At 45.5% G+C, this 16,309-nt stretch overlaps 1 protein-coding gene across 1 annotated transcript in view; it reads right to left on the bottom strand.

The window, feature by feature from the left end:
• Positions 1-362: 362 nt before the first annotated feature.
• Positions 363-16,309, bottom strand: part of KCND1 (potassium voltage-gated channel subfamily D member 1) — a 158,943-nt gene continuing 142,996 nt past the window's right edge. Inside the window, exons 5-7 of the mRNA XM_063936085.1 lie at positions 14,275-14,367; positions 6,868-7,100; positions 363-3,803 (exon numbers count right to left, since the gene is read on the bottom strand). Of these exons, the coding sequence (XP_063792155.1) occupies positions 3,602-3,803; positions 6,868-7,100; positions 14,275-14,367 (528 nt within the window). The 3' untranslated portion in view covers positions 363-3,601. The remainder of the gene's footprint in view (positions 3,804-6,867; positions 7,101-14,274; positions 14,368-16,309) is intronic.

Below are 16,309 nucleotides of genomic sequence, written 5' to 3'. Positions count from 1 at the left end.
CCTCTACTATGACAGACTTCTTCCCATACTCTGACAGATCTTCCCTCTACTATGAGACTTCTTCCCATACTCTGACAGATCTTCCCTCTACTATGACAGACTTCTACCGATATTCTGACAGATCTTCCCTCTACTATGACAGACTTCTTCCCATACTCTGACAGATCTTCCCTCTACTATGACAGACTTCTTCCCTCTACTATGAGACTTCTTCCCATACTGACAGATCTTCCCTCTACTGTGACAGACTTCTTCCCATACTCTGACAGATCTTCCCTCTACTATGACAGACTTCTTCCCATACTCTGACAGATCTTCCCTCTACTATGACAGACTTCTTCCCATACTCTGACAGATCTTCCCTCTACTGTGACAGACTTCTTCCCATACTCTGACAGATCTTCCCTCTACTATGAGACTTCTTCCCATACTCTGACAGATCTTCCCTCTACTATGACAGACTTCTACCGATATTCTGACAGATCTTCCCTCTACTATGACAGACTTCTTCCCATACTCTGACAGATCTTCCCTCTACTATGACAGACTTCTTCCCTCTACTATGAGACTTCTTCCCATACTCTGACAGATCTTCCCTCTACTGTGACAGACTTCTTCCCATACTCTGACAGATCTTCCCTCTATTATGAGACTTCTTCCCATACTCTGACAGATCTTCCCTCTACTATGAGACTTCTTCCCATACTCTGACAGATCTTCCCTCTACTATGAGACTTCTTCCCATACTCTGATAGATCTTCCCTCTACTATGACAGACTTCTACCGATATTCTGACAGATCTTCCCTCTACTATGACAGACTTCTTCCCTCTACTATGAGACTTCTTCCCATACTCTGACAGATCTTCCCTCTACTGTGACAGACTTCTTCCCATACTCTGACAGATCTTCCCTCTACTATGAGACTTCTTCCCATACTCTGACAGATCTTCCCTCTACTATGAGACTTCTTCCCATACTCTGATAGATCTTCCCTCTACTATGACAGACTTCTACCGATATTCTGACAGATCTTCCCTCTACTATGACAGACTTCTTCCCATACTCTGACAGATCTTCCCTCTATTATGAGACTTCTTCCCATACTCTGACAGATCTTCCCTCTATGACAGACTTCTTCCCAAACTCTGACAGATCTTCATTCTACTATGACGGACTTCTTCCCATACTCTGACAGATGTTCCCTCTATGACAGACTTCTTCCCATACTCTGACAGATCTTCCCTCTACTATGACAGACTTCTTCCCATACTCTGACAGATCTTCCCTCTACTGTGACAGACTTCTTCCCATACTCTGACAGAGGTTCCTTCTACTATTCCCATATAATGACAGACTTTCACTGTACTCTCACAAATGTACCACCTTTTTTGCCAGACTTTACCCTGACAGACCTAACCCCCTCCTCTGATGCACATTCTTCTGGACTCTTATTTAAGATGTCCACACATGCAAAATGTGTTTTCATGCTGCAATCATATTAGATGAGATCTTACAATGATCGCTACATGTGTGAATCTTAACTGGAAGATCTTAATTAACATTACTACAACAGTATCATTGTGTTCGATCATACTGGATGGTCAGGTTTATCAGACTTAGATTGTTCTGCCTGCATGTAGAAGATCATTTGCAAAAATATATTTTTACCCAAATTGATTGAATCCTTGCATGTGTGGGCACCTGCTCTCTCTACTCTGACAGACCTACCCTCTATGGCTCCTGTTAAGTCTGTGTATGAAAACCACTGAGAAAGCTCTGCCTGGTTTCCTGGCCACGTAGCGCTAATGTTCTAAGAACATGGGGGACTTTCAGATTAAGCGCCTGTAAGATATACTGGGGACTGCACCCGCTAGAATGTAATCAGGGCTGCCAAGAGATCCCACCTTCCCCGCCAGGTGCTTTTAGTGTATGGTGGTGCACACTGAATGCCCATGGAATACACCTACTGCCTATACCAAGCAGAGGCATCCATGTTTATGATAATGCAGCCTATCACCGAGGAGCCAGTAAAACCACCAAGGCCCAAACTCTCACGTGTCTCTTGTGATCTAATAGACTGTGCGCTCAGTGTCTTAGTGGCCCCAGTCTTTCTCCTGCTCATGAAAATGTATTCGCCCCACAAAATGTCTGCTGCACCATGGGAGGAATGGGTACACATAAAGGGCCTCATTTAGAGTTGGGCTTAAGTCCCACTTTCAGGAGCCAAGTCCTGCAGCGGAACACTACATGGACACTTAAGAGTTGTACTTTCAGCCCCCATGACTGGACAATGCACAACCTAATGACAGCACGGGCGCCCCGTGGATTTGTTGCCTTGACTAGGTCTCTTAGGAGATGTAGATTTTGTGACTACTCAAGCCCTGATGAGGGCACCCTGTAGCTGAGAGATTCGCTCTGTGGTGTCACCCTGTCACTATGGAAAGCAGCCAGGTCAGCATGGGATTGAAATCCCATGCGTATCTGGGCCTACCAGAAAACAAAACACAAAAGTGCACCACCACCCCCTACCCTAGGACTTGTGAAGCTTGGGCTTGTAAATTGAAGTTAGTAAAATTAATTATTTGGTATGTGGTAAAACAATTCCCAGAAAGCTTTGACAGCCAGTCACTGATCTGGCATGCTGGTGCTTGTAGTACTACTATATATATATATATATCAGAAGGCCTTAGCAAGCAAATCCAAATGCATTCTGCAGTTCCACATAGTAAACTAGTATTGTCTATCAGTTTACTGTGGGAACTACAGAGACCCCCTATAATAGCGCATAGCTTGGGGTTAGTAAAGTGTTAGCGGGCAGGCAGTCAGTATTTTATTTACATTTTTTAAATGTATTCTTTTTTTTTTAACACCATCATCACGAACGCTGTAAACGCGCCTCATTAAGTTGATGATAATGATTGGCATACCTCGTAGGAGGCTACATCAGGATACGTGTTAAAGAGGGGGGGGGGGGGGTTCCTTGATACGACTGCTTTATCACACTGTATTTTGAGCTACAGGTATCATCAGACACGTGCACCAGAAAATACATGCGCTAGGCCGCAATTGTGCGCCTATATTTTTACGTTTGGTGCCAACTCTAAATGAGACCCCAAAATGTCTGCCTTAATCATCCCTTCTTACGTACAAGACCCGAACCCCTTAATAAATGTTCATTTTTATGTGCTTTTAATACTCCGCATTATTATTAGCCCTCAGCTGAAGCGCTCCTATTAGAGGTCCATGATGGAAAGTAGTGCTTGGCGTGATTCGCGTTGGTGTTTGCGGTACGAGGGACGTGTAGTCTGCCTCAGTGATTTTCGTTGTGTTGCTCTGATCTGTGTAGAAGCGTGCGGCGGGCGTGCGCACGGCTTGTGTGAATGAACTCTCCTGCTCGTAAGCCGTGTCATTGTGCAGTCGCAGCCGGTTTCCCCCGTGAGAATGCGCTGTGTGGGTCTAGTCCGACAGTGGCATTTGTGTCGCGTCAGCCGGCCGCATGGAGATGAGCTGATTGTCTGGGATGTGCTTGCTGCGAGGTGTTTGCGTGTGCGGTGTCACAGTGTGTTGGAGACGTCACTCGTTCAGGGGTATACCAGACCCTACAAGCTGGAAATCCTGACAGTCTCCTGGTAATATCTGGCCGTGATACTGGAGTTCCTCAGGATGCCGGAACTGGGTGACGAGAGGTCGTCCGGCGTGTGGTCCGGCGGTGTCGGGATGCTGATGATAGCAGCTGTAAGGTCCGATGTCTCACAATTCAGCTTCATGTTCCCGTGAGATTTGGCATTGAGACTGGAGCGACTGGGCCGGAACCATGTGGAGAGAGGGGGAGACAAAATCCAGATTGTGTCAGGAATACGGAAAAGGCCCTCACACAACGACAGCGCAGTAGAAAATGGTAAATGGAAGCCCTGTCTGGTATTCAGAGGAGATAAATCACTGGCGTCTAAGACTATGGGGTAGATTTACTAAAGCTTCTAAAGCAGACAAGTGCAGATGTTTCCCGTAGCAACAACAAACAAATCCAGATTCTGTCTCTCAATTTCTAGAATGCAATACTGAATGAATTGAATCCCGGCGGTCAAGATATCGGAGCCGGAATCCCGACACCCAGTGAAATGCCGCAGACTGGAATCCTGATTGCCACCCAGAATCCCCACTTGAGCGGTGGTCCTGCCACCACCCGAGGGGGAATACAGTGGTCGCCATCGGGCCCAAAGTGTGGCGAGCACAGTGACCCCACGAGGGGACATGCTGCGCTCGCCGCCGGAATCTGGCTGTCGGGATTCCGGCGTTGGTCTGCTGTAGGTCAGTAAGAGAGACAGATGGTTCCGTCTGCTGCATGGCTAGAACCGCACACAGCGGGAACAGCACTGAGCAGCAGACCCAAGGGCAGGACACTTCTGCAGTAACGGCCGCGGGGAGTCTTGGTGCCCCAAGTTGGCATGGGCCATTGCCACTTGGGTGAAAAAAAAGAGGATGAAAAATGTCTAAGAGGTAAAAAATAAGAATTTACTTACCGATAATTCTATTTCTCATAGTCCGTAGTGGATGCTGGGAACTCCGAAAGGACCATGGGGAATAGCGGCTCCGCAGGAGACTGGGCAGTCTCCTGCAGAGCCGCTATTCCCCATGGTCCTTACGGAGTCCCCAGCATCCACTTAGGACGTTAGAGAAAATAAGAATTTACTTACCGATAATTCTATTTCTCGTAGTCCGTAGTGGATGCTGGGGACTCCGTAAGGACCATGGGAAATAGCGGCTCCGCAGGAGACTGCCCAGTCTCCTGCGGAGCCGCTATTCCCCATGGTCCTTTCGGAGTTCCCAGCATCCACTAGGACGTCAGAGAAAACAAACAAAAAAAGAAAGAAAACTACCAACAATGAAACCCTTTGCTGTATGATGTTTGTGGGGAGGCTGCAGAGGGACAACTGGCAGGGTAAGGTTAATGCGTAATGAAATAGGCATCCACGAAGCGTGGGAGCTACAGCTGCGATGCCACGGATGGGCATGACTGTATGAAATCGTATGAGAATGGAAGCCGGGCATTGCTGGGTGTTATGTTATGTGAAATATTAATAAGAATGGGAACACACAGGTCAGAAAAAATAAATCAATCACATTATGTTGTTAACTTTTCAGGTCCTGGCTTCAGCTATGGAGCGTATTTATTTTAGAAGGGGCTGTCCAATGCTTACTACTTATGTAATTGCTTGGTAATTAAATAATACAGTATCAAGGAAGTATCATCCATTCTGACTTTGGCCACTGGGTGGCGCACTGCACTGGGATATTTCATTCTACATGGCAGGATACAGTGTAATGAAAGTCTTATCTTAGGGCCTTATCCTTATGCTTTATTGCAGGCTGGAGGAAGCCTTCCCGGGAGAGAGCATAATCTGCAGTATCATAACATATCATAAAATGCTTTCTCCCAAGGGAACACCCATTTTTATTTAATTCTATGTCAGTATAGCCAAAATATAAACTAGTAGCGGACCAGTTGTCAGGTGGACAGTATGAGCCAGAAATGCAGACGGTTCCCATGGACCGGAGATAAACGCAAGAGAGATTAATGGAAGACTGGCCTCAGTCACTTTCTGTGCGGCATGATGGGGAGTGTATGCAACGCACCTCCTGACTGTCCCCACTTGGTGGGATAATCCCAATATGCAGTCACCCAAGGGGTAGAATGTACATTAAAATGGGTGGAGCAGCAACAAAAGGTGGGAGTGGTTATGTGAAAAGTGGGTGTGTTCTGACAGATCTGGGCGGAGTTTGTGTGGCTTATTTTGCCCTGATTTGCCTTTATTTTGGGGAGGTATGATATACTGGACTTGGTGTTCTGTTATCCCTCTCTACAGGCAATGAGAAAACTCAGGGAGTCGTGTGTACCGCCTCTCTGTCTGGTGTGCAATCCTTCCGGACTTTTTGGAAGCAGTCCTACACATCCCGGCCAAGCTGTCAGTCACAGCTCAGTTTGACAGGAGAGTTTTGTAGCAGATAAAGGGGAAGAGAAAGCAAATAAGGGAACTGTACTAAATGGATATGGATAAACTAGGTCGTAGGCCAAGAATATTTCTATACATCTACATAATAATTGTGTACGGTCCATCCTGTCTCCTCAATGCCCACCTCAACAGCGGGACAGATCCAAAAGAGTAAGCATGGGAGCCGGCTTGGGAGGGGATAGGGTGGTGGTGGGGGGTGGGGGGGGGGGGGGGTTGGAGGGTGACAGAGCAATGGAGAGGGCTTTGAGTTCAGTATACCAGTATTTAATATTTATATAGACAAAATACAATGGGGAAATACAAATGATAGTGCTGTCAGAGTCCCTTTAAGGAGCCAGCAATATATTTTATGTGTATTGGTTTCCTATCTATAGATAATAGGTAGTAGCAACAGCAGAGTGACTGTGTAAACAGCTCCGCTTCCACTCCCACCACACATTCCAAATGGAATCATGTTATAATAAATGTACGTAATTAGTGCAAAGTGCCCATTTATATGACAGCAACCTGTATTTATTATTAATGTATTGATTTACAGCTATAAATCTCCTGTAAGACAGGCACCCCCCTCGCTCGGGAGAAGGGAATCGCCGGGCTGCGGCAAAGTGTTGGGAGTCTCGGTGGATCGGCCACAATGCCAGACCCCTAGGTAAGTAATATTCGGGATTAATGTGTATTTACGGCCATCAAACCAAAACTCAATTCATAGAAGGTTTGATACATCTGTCACAATGTTGATTTCAAAAGAAGGATAATGCTAAATAGTGTTCCGTGCAGGTTCTAGGTCTATGCGGAGGAATTTCATCAACACTGGTGGATGATTCTGACAGTCACTAAGTAACACGTCTACCTACCTCTGGTTAAGGCTCTTCTGCACATGCAGAGTATCCAGCTCCTGCATGCTGCCACGGCTGACGGAGACAGTGGAGTTAGCAAGTCGGATGGCGCGGCGCTTGGAACGGCGTGGGCAGCAGGAGGTACTCAGGCCCTGCTGGGAGGACACAGAAGTGCTGCGGCTGGTCCGGTATCCGATGGACTCAGTCATGAGGGCATCGCTGTATCTATGCTCATCTGTAAACTCATGGCACTAGAGACAGGAGGTAAGCAGAGAAAAGAAGACACAGGGAGATAGAAGAACAGAATTAGGAGGTCTCAGTAGATATAAAGGTCCACCTTGGACAGGTCATGAAGCAAAGGAACATAGCGACTAGTGGGGACCACTGAGAGCTTGGATACATAGCGGTTTATTTGCTAAGGGGCAGCTTTTCTTTCCGGCGTGTTTAAGCCCGAAATATATGAGGGCAATGCTTTTTTTTTTTTTTCAAATGTATTTATTGAATTTTGCATATTTAACAGACAATATATAACAGACAATGTACATCATCGACAGAATAGTTTGATACATTCAAAAATAGTTTAGTGCTACATACTAAAGTTTCACAGTATATTCTCATACGAAAATAGTGGATTTCTGTGAAAGTGGGTCAATTGCAGTGACTTTAAGAGTCACCCCATAATAAATTATTGTAGTATAGAACTTGTGCAGGGTAATCCAACTTTAAGCACTTAGGTGTCTCTGACAGTCGATGAATATCCTTACAACTACATACTAGAATTTTAAACAGGGGGGGGGGGTGTTAACATGGGAAGGAGGGAAACTGGGGGGGGGGAGAAAAGGGGGGGGGTGAAAAGTGGAAATTAGGGGGGGGGGGTAAAGCTCGAGAGCATATACTTCAGTTCGTATAGGAACATTGCACCTGGTCAGTGGACAAAGGCATAAACGTAACCGGGACCAAGCTGGGCCTCCAAGACCACAGTCATCTTATAGGATCTGTCATCCTGATATTATTTAGTAGAGGTCTTAAAAATATTATAAGGACATTTAAAGACATTATATAGACACATATAGGGTTTCAAGGGTCTTTCCCACCCCTCCTTTCGCATATCTTCATTCTGGTAGCGCACCCTATCTCTCCCCCCGGCCTCTCCACATCATCTCTGTATATTTTCTATGTAGGGACCCCATTTCTTGTTGAACATTTCTGTACCATTTCTAGAGTCTGAGAGAACATCATATTTGTCATAAGCTATGTATTTATTGAGTAGATTCGTCAGCTCTCTCAGCGATGGAGACTTTCTTTTGATCCATGAGTTCAGTATTACCTTTTTTGCTACTGTGACTATCACAGACAGTATGGGCACAAGTCTCCTCCCCTGCGTCCCAAGGTCCCATATATCAAAATTTGCGAATAATAGCGGGAGGGGGTTGAGCATCAGACATGTATGGAAGGTTGTGTTTATAAAATACATGACCTTATTCCAATATTTCTTTATGTATCCGCAGGTCCATAAGTTGTGCAGTAGCGTTGCAGAGGACGCTCTGCATTTTGGGCATCTACCATCCTCTTCCGGCACAAAGTGGCTGCGTCTGCTCTGAGAGATATACGCTCTATGGACAGTTTTCACATGGACCTCCTGGAGCACCGAGGAGTGCACCATCTTTAACACTGAGTGATAGTACTTCACTATTGTACCATCCTGTGGTAAAGAGGGGATGTCTTTTACCCATGAGTCCGTGATTTGTGTCAAAGTGTGTTCTTTATGGCGTTCTAATAAAGCTAGATACGTGAATTTTGGTTTGTATTTTTTAAGTTTACATTTGCTAAAAATTTGTTTCAGTTTGTCTGTGGAAGTGTGGGGAGTGAAGCTGATTGGGAGGGATGAGACATAGTGTAGTAATTGCGCGTAGGCGAAGTAGCCTGAGTTGGCTAGGCCATAAATGTTCTGTAACTGATCGAAGGGGCAAACTTTCCCTCCAGGATCAAACACTTGGGAAACTGCCTTTAGGCCTTTTTGTCGAAAGCGGTGGAAAGCTGCATTTTCAATTCCAGGGCTGAATAGGGGGTTACCCCATATTGGTAACCATTGAGACCACAATGGGTTATGACCCAGAGATGTGTTTACATAATGCCAAGCTGAGTGGGCCTCTCTGAGAAAGATATTTTGGTATATGCTCTTATCTATTGCAGTTTTAGGGATATGTAGTAGGGCTCCTGGGGATAAAGGTGCAAACATTGCACATTCTATCTCATAATTTGTGTATTGTTTTTGTTCTAGCAGCCAATCCATGGCATATCGAAAGTGAATAGCATAGGAGTACATTGTTAAATCTGGGAAACCTAGCCCCCCCTCCTTCTTTGGCAGACATAATTTTTTGAGGGAAATTTTTGGTTTCTTAGATTGCCAGACAAACTTCGAGCACATTTTATTAATTAATTTTATATCCGTGACAGTGAGTTTAATGGGTAAAAGTTGCATTATATAGGTTAATCTCGGGAGTAATATTGATTTAATTACTTCCACCCTGCCTAGTAGGGATAGTGGGAGCTCCAGCCAATGTTTCAGGGATTTTTCTAGATTAGATATGGCCGGTGTGAAGTTAAGTTTGTAAAGATTTGGGAGAGAATTTGGAATTTGCACTCCTAGGTATTTTATGTGTGAGCTGGCTATTTTGATGGACTGCATGCCATCTTTTTGAGGTAGAATCGGGGTGGGGCCTCTCAGCATCAGCAATTCGGATTTGTGGATATTAACTTTATATCCCGAAAAGGAGCTAAAGTCTGAGATGATCGACAAGGCCGTTGGGATGGAGTGTTCTGGGTGTGAGAGAAGCAATAACATGTCATCTGCGAACAATGATACACGAAGGTCTACGGGGCCTATTGGGATACCTTGGTAATGTGGGGATTGGCGGAGGGCTAGAGCCAGGGGTTCCAGTGCGAGTGCAAAGAGTAGTGGAGATAGGGGACAGCCTTGTCTGGTGCCCCTCCGGATGGGAAATGGGTCAGACAGAGCCCCATTACAGAGAATATTGGAGGCCGAATCATGGTATAGCGTTTGAATGATCTGGACAAATCGTTCCGGGAAACCAAATTTGTGGAGGGAATAAAATAGGTGCCCCCAGTGCACCAAGTCAAAGGCCTTTTCCGCATCTAGAGAGAGTATTGCTGTGGTAGAGTTCGACATGGCGCACTGGGAAGCACTCACCGCCGCCAGGACCTTTCTGATATTGGTCACTGGGTTTCTCCCGTGAATGAAGCCTGTCTGATCACTGTGTATTAGTTCCGGTAGGAAAGGCTTTAACCTACCAGCCAGAATCTTCATCAGAATTTTATAGTCTAGGTTAAGGAGCGATATTGGGCGATAGGAGCCAGGATCTGAAAGATCCCTGCCTGGTTTTGGTAGTACTCTCAAGAGAGCCCTATTAAAATATGGAGGGATGTTACCTGAGAGGAGAATTGCATTGTAAACTGAGGTTAATATAGGAATGATTTTATTAGCGAGGAGCAGATAATAATCTGCTGTAAGGCCATCTGGACCCGGTGCCTTACCACGTTTAAGACTGGATATCCCTTCTCTCACCTCTTGTTGGGTTATTTCCGCTATTAATGCCGTTCCCCCATCGGCTGGCAATGTGGGCAGTATGAGGTTGTCCCAGAACCGGGACTCCTGCAATTTGTCTGGATTGGGCGCAGCGTATAGTGTTTGATAGAAATCGCGTAGAACTTGTGTTATTTGTGTATTTTCGGTGGTCAATTTGCCATTTGGAAGTTTTAGAGGATGGATCACTGATGTGGGGCGTGAGCCTTGTAGTAGATTCGATAGGAGCCTACTTGATTTGTTCCCAAATTTGTGGAATCTAAAATCTCTGGAAAATGAGTAGGACATCTCCATTTTAGTAAATATTTTCTCATGTGCTGATTTTGCTGCTAGATAAGCGATCTTATGTGAGGGAGTAGGGTTGTTTGTAAAGTCTAGGAATGTCTGAGTGAGAAGGTCATGGGATTCCATATATTGTTTAGTCATCTGTTTTTTGAGTGTGGATGATCTGGATATAATTTCTCCTCTAATAGTGGCTTTGGATGCCTGCCAAAAAAGGACTGGGTCCGATATTTTAGTTTCTACATTATTATTTTCATAATCAGTCCAAGCCTCTATAACTGCTTGTTTGAGTCTGGTTGACGTCGCCAAATTAGAGGGACATCTCCAGTTTATATAACTACCTTTGTCGCAGGAGATCGCAATCTGCGCCCACACTACCGCATGATCTGAGAGATGTATTGGCTCCATTTCAGAAATGGAAGCCTTTGGTATTAAGTTGGCTGAGATAAGAATATAATCTATGCGAGATAAGGTGTGCTTGGCTGCTGACAAACAAGAGAAATTTTTATCTGTGGGATGTAAAAGGCGCCAGATATCCACAAGCTGTAGTTGTCTCGCCAGGTCTGGGATCCCCAGAGCTGGAGGTCTACGTCTCTTAGGCCGTTGTATCTGTCTGTCTAAGAGGGGGTGAGCAACTAAGTTGAAGTCTCCGTCCCAGAAGAACATTATGGTGTGTTTTCGGTGTAAGGAAAGTCATAATATGGGTAAAGAAGGTCTGGTCATATACATTGGGTGCATATACATTCATACAGTAAAATTGTTGTTTTTCGACCATGAGTTGGCATGCGACATATCTCCCTTTCGGGTCTACAATAATATCTGACACTTCAGTTTGGAGTTTGCGTCTTATTAATATTGCTACGCCTCTAGCCTTTGAGGTATATGATGCTGCAGCTAGAACTTTCCATCCCAGTAAATTTAATTTTGGGATTTCAGAGGGGACTAGGTGAGTCTCCTGCAAATATACTAGGTCTAATCGTAATTTGTTAAGGTATATTAAGATGCGCTTTCTTTTCTGGGGTGAATTGATGCCACCCACATTCCAGCTTCCCAATTTTAACGTCTGTGACATCTTAAAAGATACAGTTGTAGTAAGAGGTCACTGAGGACCTCTGCTGGTTGGCTACACCCACTGAACAATTTAGTCTAGTCCACGTCAATGTGGCAGGCTCATCAGGCTGTACTGGGGGGGATTGGGGATGGGAGGTGGAACAGGGGATAAACATTATAAGGATAACTTGACAGCAAAATAACATATAAATTGCCCTATGTAGGGCACAAACCATTCTTTGACTTCCGTTAACCATTATCACATTTCCATGTACTAGATGTCAGGCTCCTGGGCCGGCACACCTCACTTGAGCATGGACTTTATGGATTCTGCAACCTAATATGTCAATCACAGTCAGCCATGTGTAATTCAGGCGTGGACTTAAACTGAGCTCCCGCAGCATATTCCTCCAGGTAGGCTTTTGCATCTGCCGGGTTTAAGAAATCGGTAAACGAGGCACCGTCGTATATACGTAGGCGAGCTGGGTATAGAAGTGCAAACTTGCATCCGTCCTGCACCAGCTGTGAACAAATGGGGGCAAAGTCCTTTCTTGCTTTGGACAGTTCGGCCGAAAAGTCTTGGAAAATGAGAATTTTTTCACCATTCCAGGATAAATTTCTGCATCTACGAGAAGCTGTCCAGAGTAATTCTTTATGCAGGTAATTTAGGCTTTTAAAGACAACGGCTCGGGGTCTCGCATTTTCATGGTGTCGTGGCGGGCCAATTCTGTGCGCGCGTTCAATTATTAAATCCTGGCACCTGTCGGCAACCTTGAGTAGTGTCGGTAAAGTGATGCGTATAAAATCAAATAATTCTTGACCTTTTACTGTCTCAGGGAGGCCTACGATCCTTAAGTTTTGCCTGCGCGAGCGATTCTCCAAGTCTTGTACTTTATTGTGTAGTTGGTGTATTTCAGTAGCTTGCGTGGCGACTTGTTTTTTCAATGTACTAACGTCAGCAAACATTTCCCCCATCTGGTGTTCAGTTTTTAGTACCCTTTGGGTCAGCATTGTCAGTTTCTGATTTATCTGTGCAGTTTGTGCTTTTAAAAGCGGGTCTATTGCTAGACGCACCGCTTGCACCATTTCCCCATATGTGACCGGGTGATCCATGTGCGGTATCACCCTGTTAGAGTCTGATGTCGGGGAGTCTGGGGGGGAGTCTGCATCAGAGGGGACATTTACCTCTTGTCCCGTGTTGCGCACCTGCTGCTGCGGAGGAGTGGACGAGCGGCCCGCTGTGCCCGATGCGGCGTCCGGCGCCATCTTGGATTCCGCGTGGCGCCGCTCCTTCTCCTTCGCGTTGCGCTTCTTTGTGGACGGCATAGAGGTGAGGTACTTGTCCATGTAGCGGACACCTTCCCTCAACTATCCTGGGTGGCTGGCAGAGATCTGGAGGCTAAATAGCCGTAAAATCGGTGATGAGGTGTCCCGGTCAGCGGAGCTGTATTGTTCAGCAACCGTCCATGCTGCTGCCGGAACCGGAAGTCCCAGGGCAATGCTTTTAATAGCTACACACCCCAAGGTAAGTAAACCCCCACAGAGACCATTACAGATGGTGGAACTATCATCTACAAACAGTGGAGGCAGAACGTGGGCTGAACCAGTATTCAGCCTATCAAGTCAAGAGACTAGTGACATGAGGAGTATGATGGTAGGTCCACCTTCTTGTGGCACAAGGCTTACATAAAGTTAAATGGACGGTTGAAGGACACAAAGAGGTACGTGCTGAAGTATGCATTGCCCAGAACGGATGAAATGTAACGGAGAATTATACGGACAAGTCACATCTTGGTGACATCAGACGGCGCCAGGATAGGATTTATAGCTCAGTATGGACATGTCACATCTTGGTGACACCAGAAGATGCCAGGAAAGGATTATTGGCTCAGTATGGACAGGTCACATCTTGGTAACATCAGACGGCGCCAGGATAGGATTTATAGCTCAGTATGGACATGTCACATCTTGGTGACATCAGAAGATGCCAGGAAAGGATTATTGGCTCAGTATGGACAGGTCACATCTTGGTAACATCAGACGGTGCCAGAAGAGAATTAATGGCTCAGTATGGACAGGTCACATCTTGGTGACATCAGAAGGTGCCAGGAGAGGATTATTGGCTCAGTATGGACAGGTCACATCTTGGTGACATCAGAAGATACCAGGAAAGGATTATTGTCTCAGTATGGACAAGTCACATCTTGGTGACATCAGAAGACGCCAGGAGAGAATTAATGGCTAAGTATGGACAGGTCACATCTTGGTGACATCAGAAGACGCAAGGAGAGGATTAATGGCTCAGTATGGACTGATCACATCTTGATGACATCAGAAGACGCCCAGAGGGGAAATATGGCTCAGTATGGATAGTTTGAAGATCTGTGAATTGGGCAGAGAGTACATGGCTCATGCTGGACAATGTAAATGTTGTAGAACTAAGGGGTTATACAGTTTTGGTGGTAAAAGGTACATCTATGGGTTCTTACCGTGGTCTTCTCCAGACAGTGCAGGAGATGGTGATGCTGTAACTCAAACGCTGAGCGATTCTTGATACATAGAGCGTAGCTCTCGGTATTCTCCTGTAAAGCAGCAAGCGTTAATAAGGCAGACACTTTACCATACAGTTGGCTCCTTTTATCCCCATGTTCCCCCATTACCTGCTACAGTGACACAAAACGGAACATTTTCCCTGTATAACCCAAAAACTTATATGTGCAGTATCTGCAGATGTCATTTGTATAAACGGTTACCCTGACGTTCCTTATAGAGTGTCTCTAAGGAACACTAGGTCACCCCACAGTCCCCCCCCCCCCCCCCCCCCCCCCTATCCTGGATCACAAGTGACATGACCTCACGCCTGTGCTTTATTTTAAATATGATTCAGAATGGATTTCTGTTCCACACAGCTGCAACGGAACTTCGCCCCGCTCCCCCTAACTGAATGGACCCCTAGGTGCGCTAAAACAGAATCATTATTGGAAGGTTACATTTAATTGTCTCACAGCCTCATATTGTATTCTGTATTCCTCTGTGGTGTGGTATAACAGTTAGACAGTCAATAGATAGACACCACATGTTAGACAGTCAAAAGGTCGACATGGTCTAAAGGTAGACATGAAAAAATAGACAGTACAAAAGGTCGACATGAAGATGGTCAACATAAAAAAGGTAGACACCATTTTTTAATTTTTTTTGGGGGGGGGGTTTTGTGTGGATAGTTTTTGGGACCCTCAATTGTAGAAAGGCACCCCCTCACTGCGCTTGCTACGCTTGCCACAAGGTTTAGAACCAGCTCTTTGCCGACATGGATAGAGAAGGTATGAAAAAGTACAAAAACATTTAAAAAAAACAACAACAAAAAACCCTGTATCTACCGTTTTTATGTCGACCATTTTCATGTAGACATTTTGACCCTGTTGACCTAATGTCTGTCTATCTATTGACTGTCTAACTAGACACTGTCTATCTATCATCCGGATACCTTTCCTCTGACCATCATTTTTACCACATTTCCAGACCCTGAGATTACCCGTATATTTAATCCTATTGTATGGCATGGATTTTGGTATCACTGTTAAGGCCCGTGTTCACGGGTCGATGTGGGAGAGATGTGTGCTGAGCGAACCGCTCAGCACACATCTCTCCCACCACTCAGCACAGCGCGATGTGTGCTGAGCGTGCGGGGGGGCGCTCATTTCACCCAGCGGGTGAAATGAGCGAGCTGCTAGATTGGCCTGTCTAGCACCAGCGATAGCGATGCGCGGAGCTGCGCATTGCTATCGCTGTAGGGGGTACACACGGAGCGATCATGCTCAAAATCTAAGCAATCTAGTCAGATTGCTAAGATTATCGCTCCGTGAGTACCCCCCTTTAGTCGTAAAGGCGATGATACAGTATATATATGTATGTGTGTAAGCCTGGGTGTGACAAAATTCTGAATTATGGAAAATTCATCATTCAAAAGGTGCAAATGTACAGTCCCAACACTGGACATATCCCAGAAAACCGTAGAGCACTCAGCCATCGGCACTGAACTCTCCCTTACAGCCCTCTAGGTCCTCCCTCATTAGTTATATATATATATATATATATTGTAACACTGTAAGGGTACAAGGTGCCGTTTCCTGGGGTAAATGGCAGCACGCACCAGCTGAGGAACCACACAAGTCCAGTTTCCGGTACAACTGGCCCCAGCCAGTTTTATTATACAGAAAATAAAACAAACACCAAAAGAAAAATACCTTGCCTGTCCGGCACTAACTAAACACAAGATGTTCCTAACTATCATTAAACAAAAACACAGAGTTCTCCAGTAAACACTGTATAGCTCACTTGTATCAGGAAGCGTGTTTCTCTCACAGAGATCCTGCAGTCTTCCCAGGCAGTCTGCACACATTAATCAGGCTAGAAGCCCTATAAGACTCTTGCACAGCTGAAAGCCCTGATTAGCCCTCTGTGAGGCCAAAGATCCGAACTGGGCCCAATGTCTGGAACTCGCCCTCTCTCTCTCTCTCTCAGGGC

Source organism: Pseudophryne corroboree, chromosome 8 (genome assembly GCF_028390025.1).
Source record: "Pseudophryne corroboree isolate aPseCor3 chromosome 8, aPseCor3.hap2, whole genome shotgun sequence".
NCBI classification, from domain to species: Eukaryota; Metazoa; Chordata; class Amphibia; order Anura; family Myobatrachidae; genus Pseudophryne; species Pseudophryne corroboree.
This window is presented reverse-complemented; position numbering and strand designations above follow the sequence as displayed.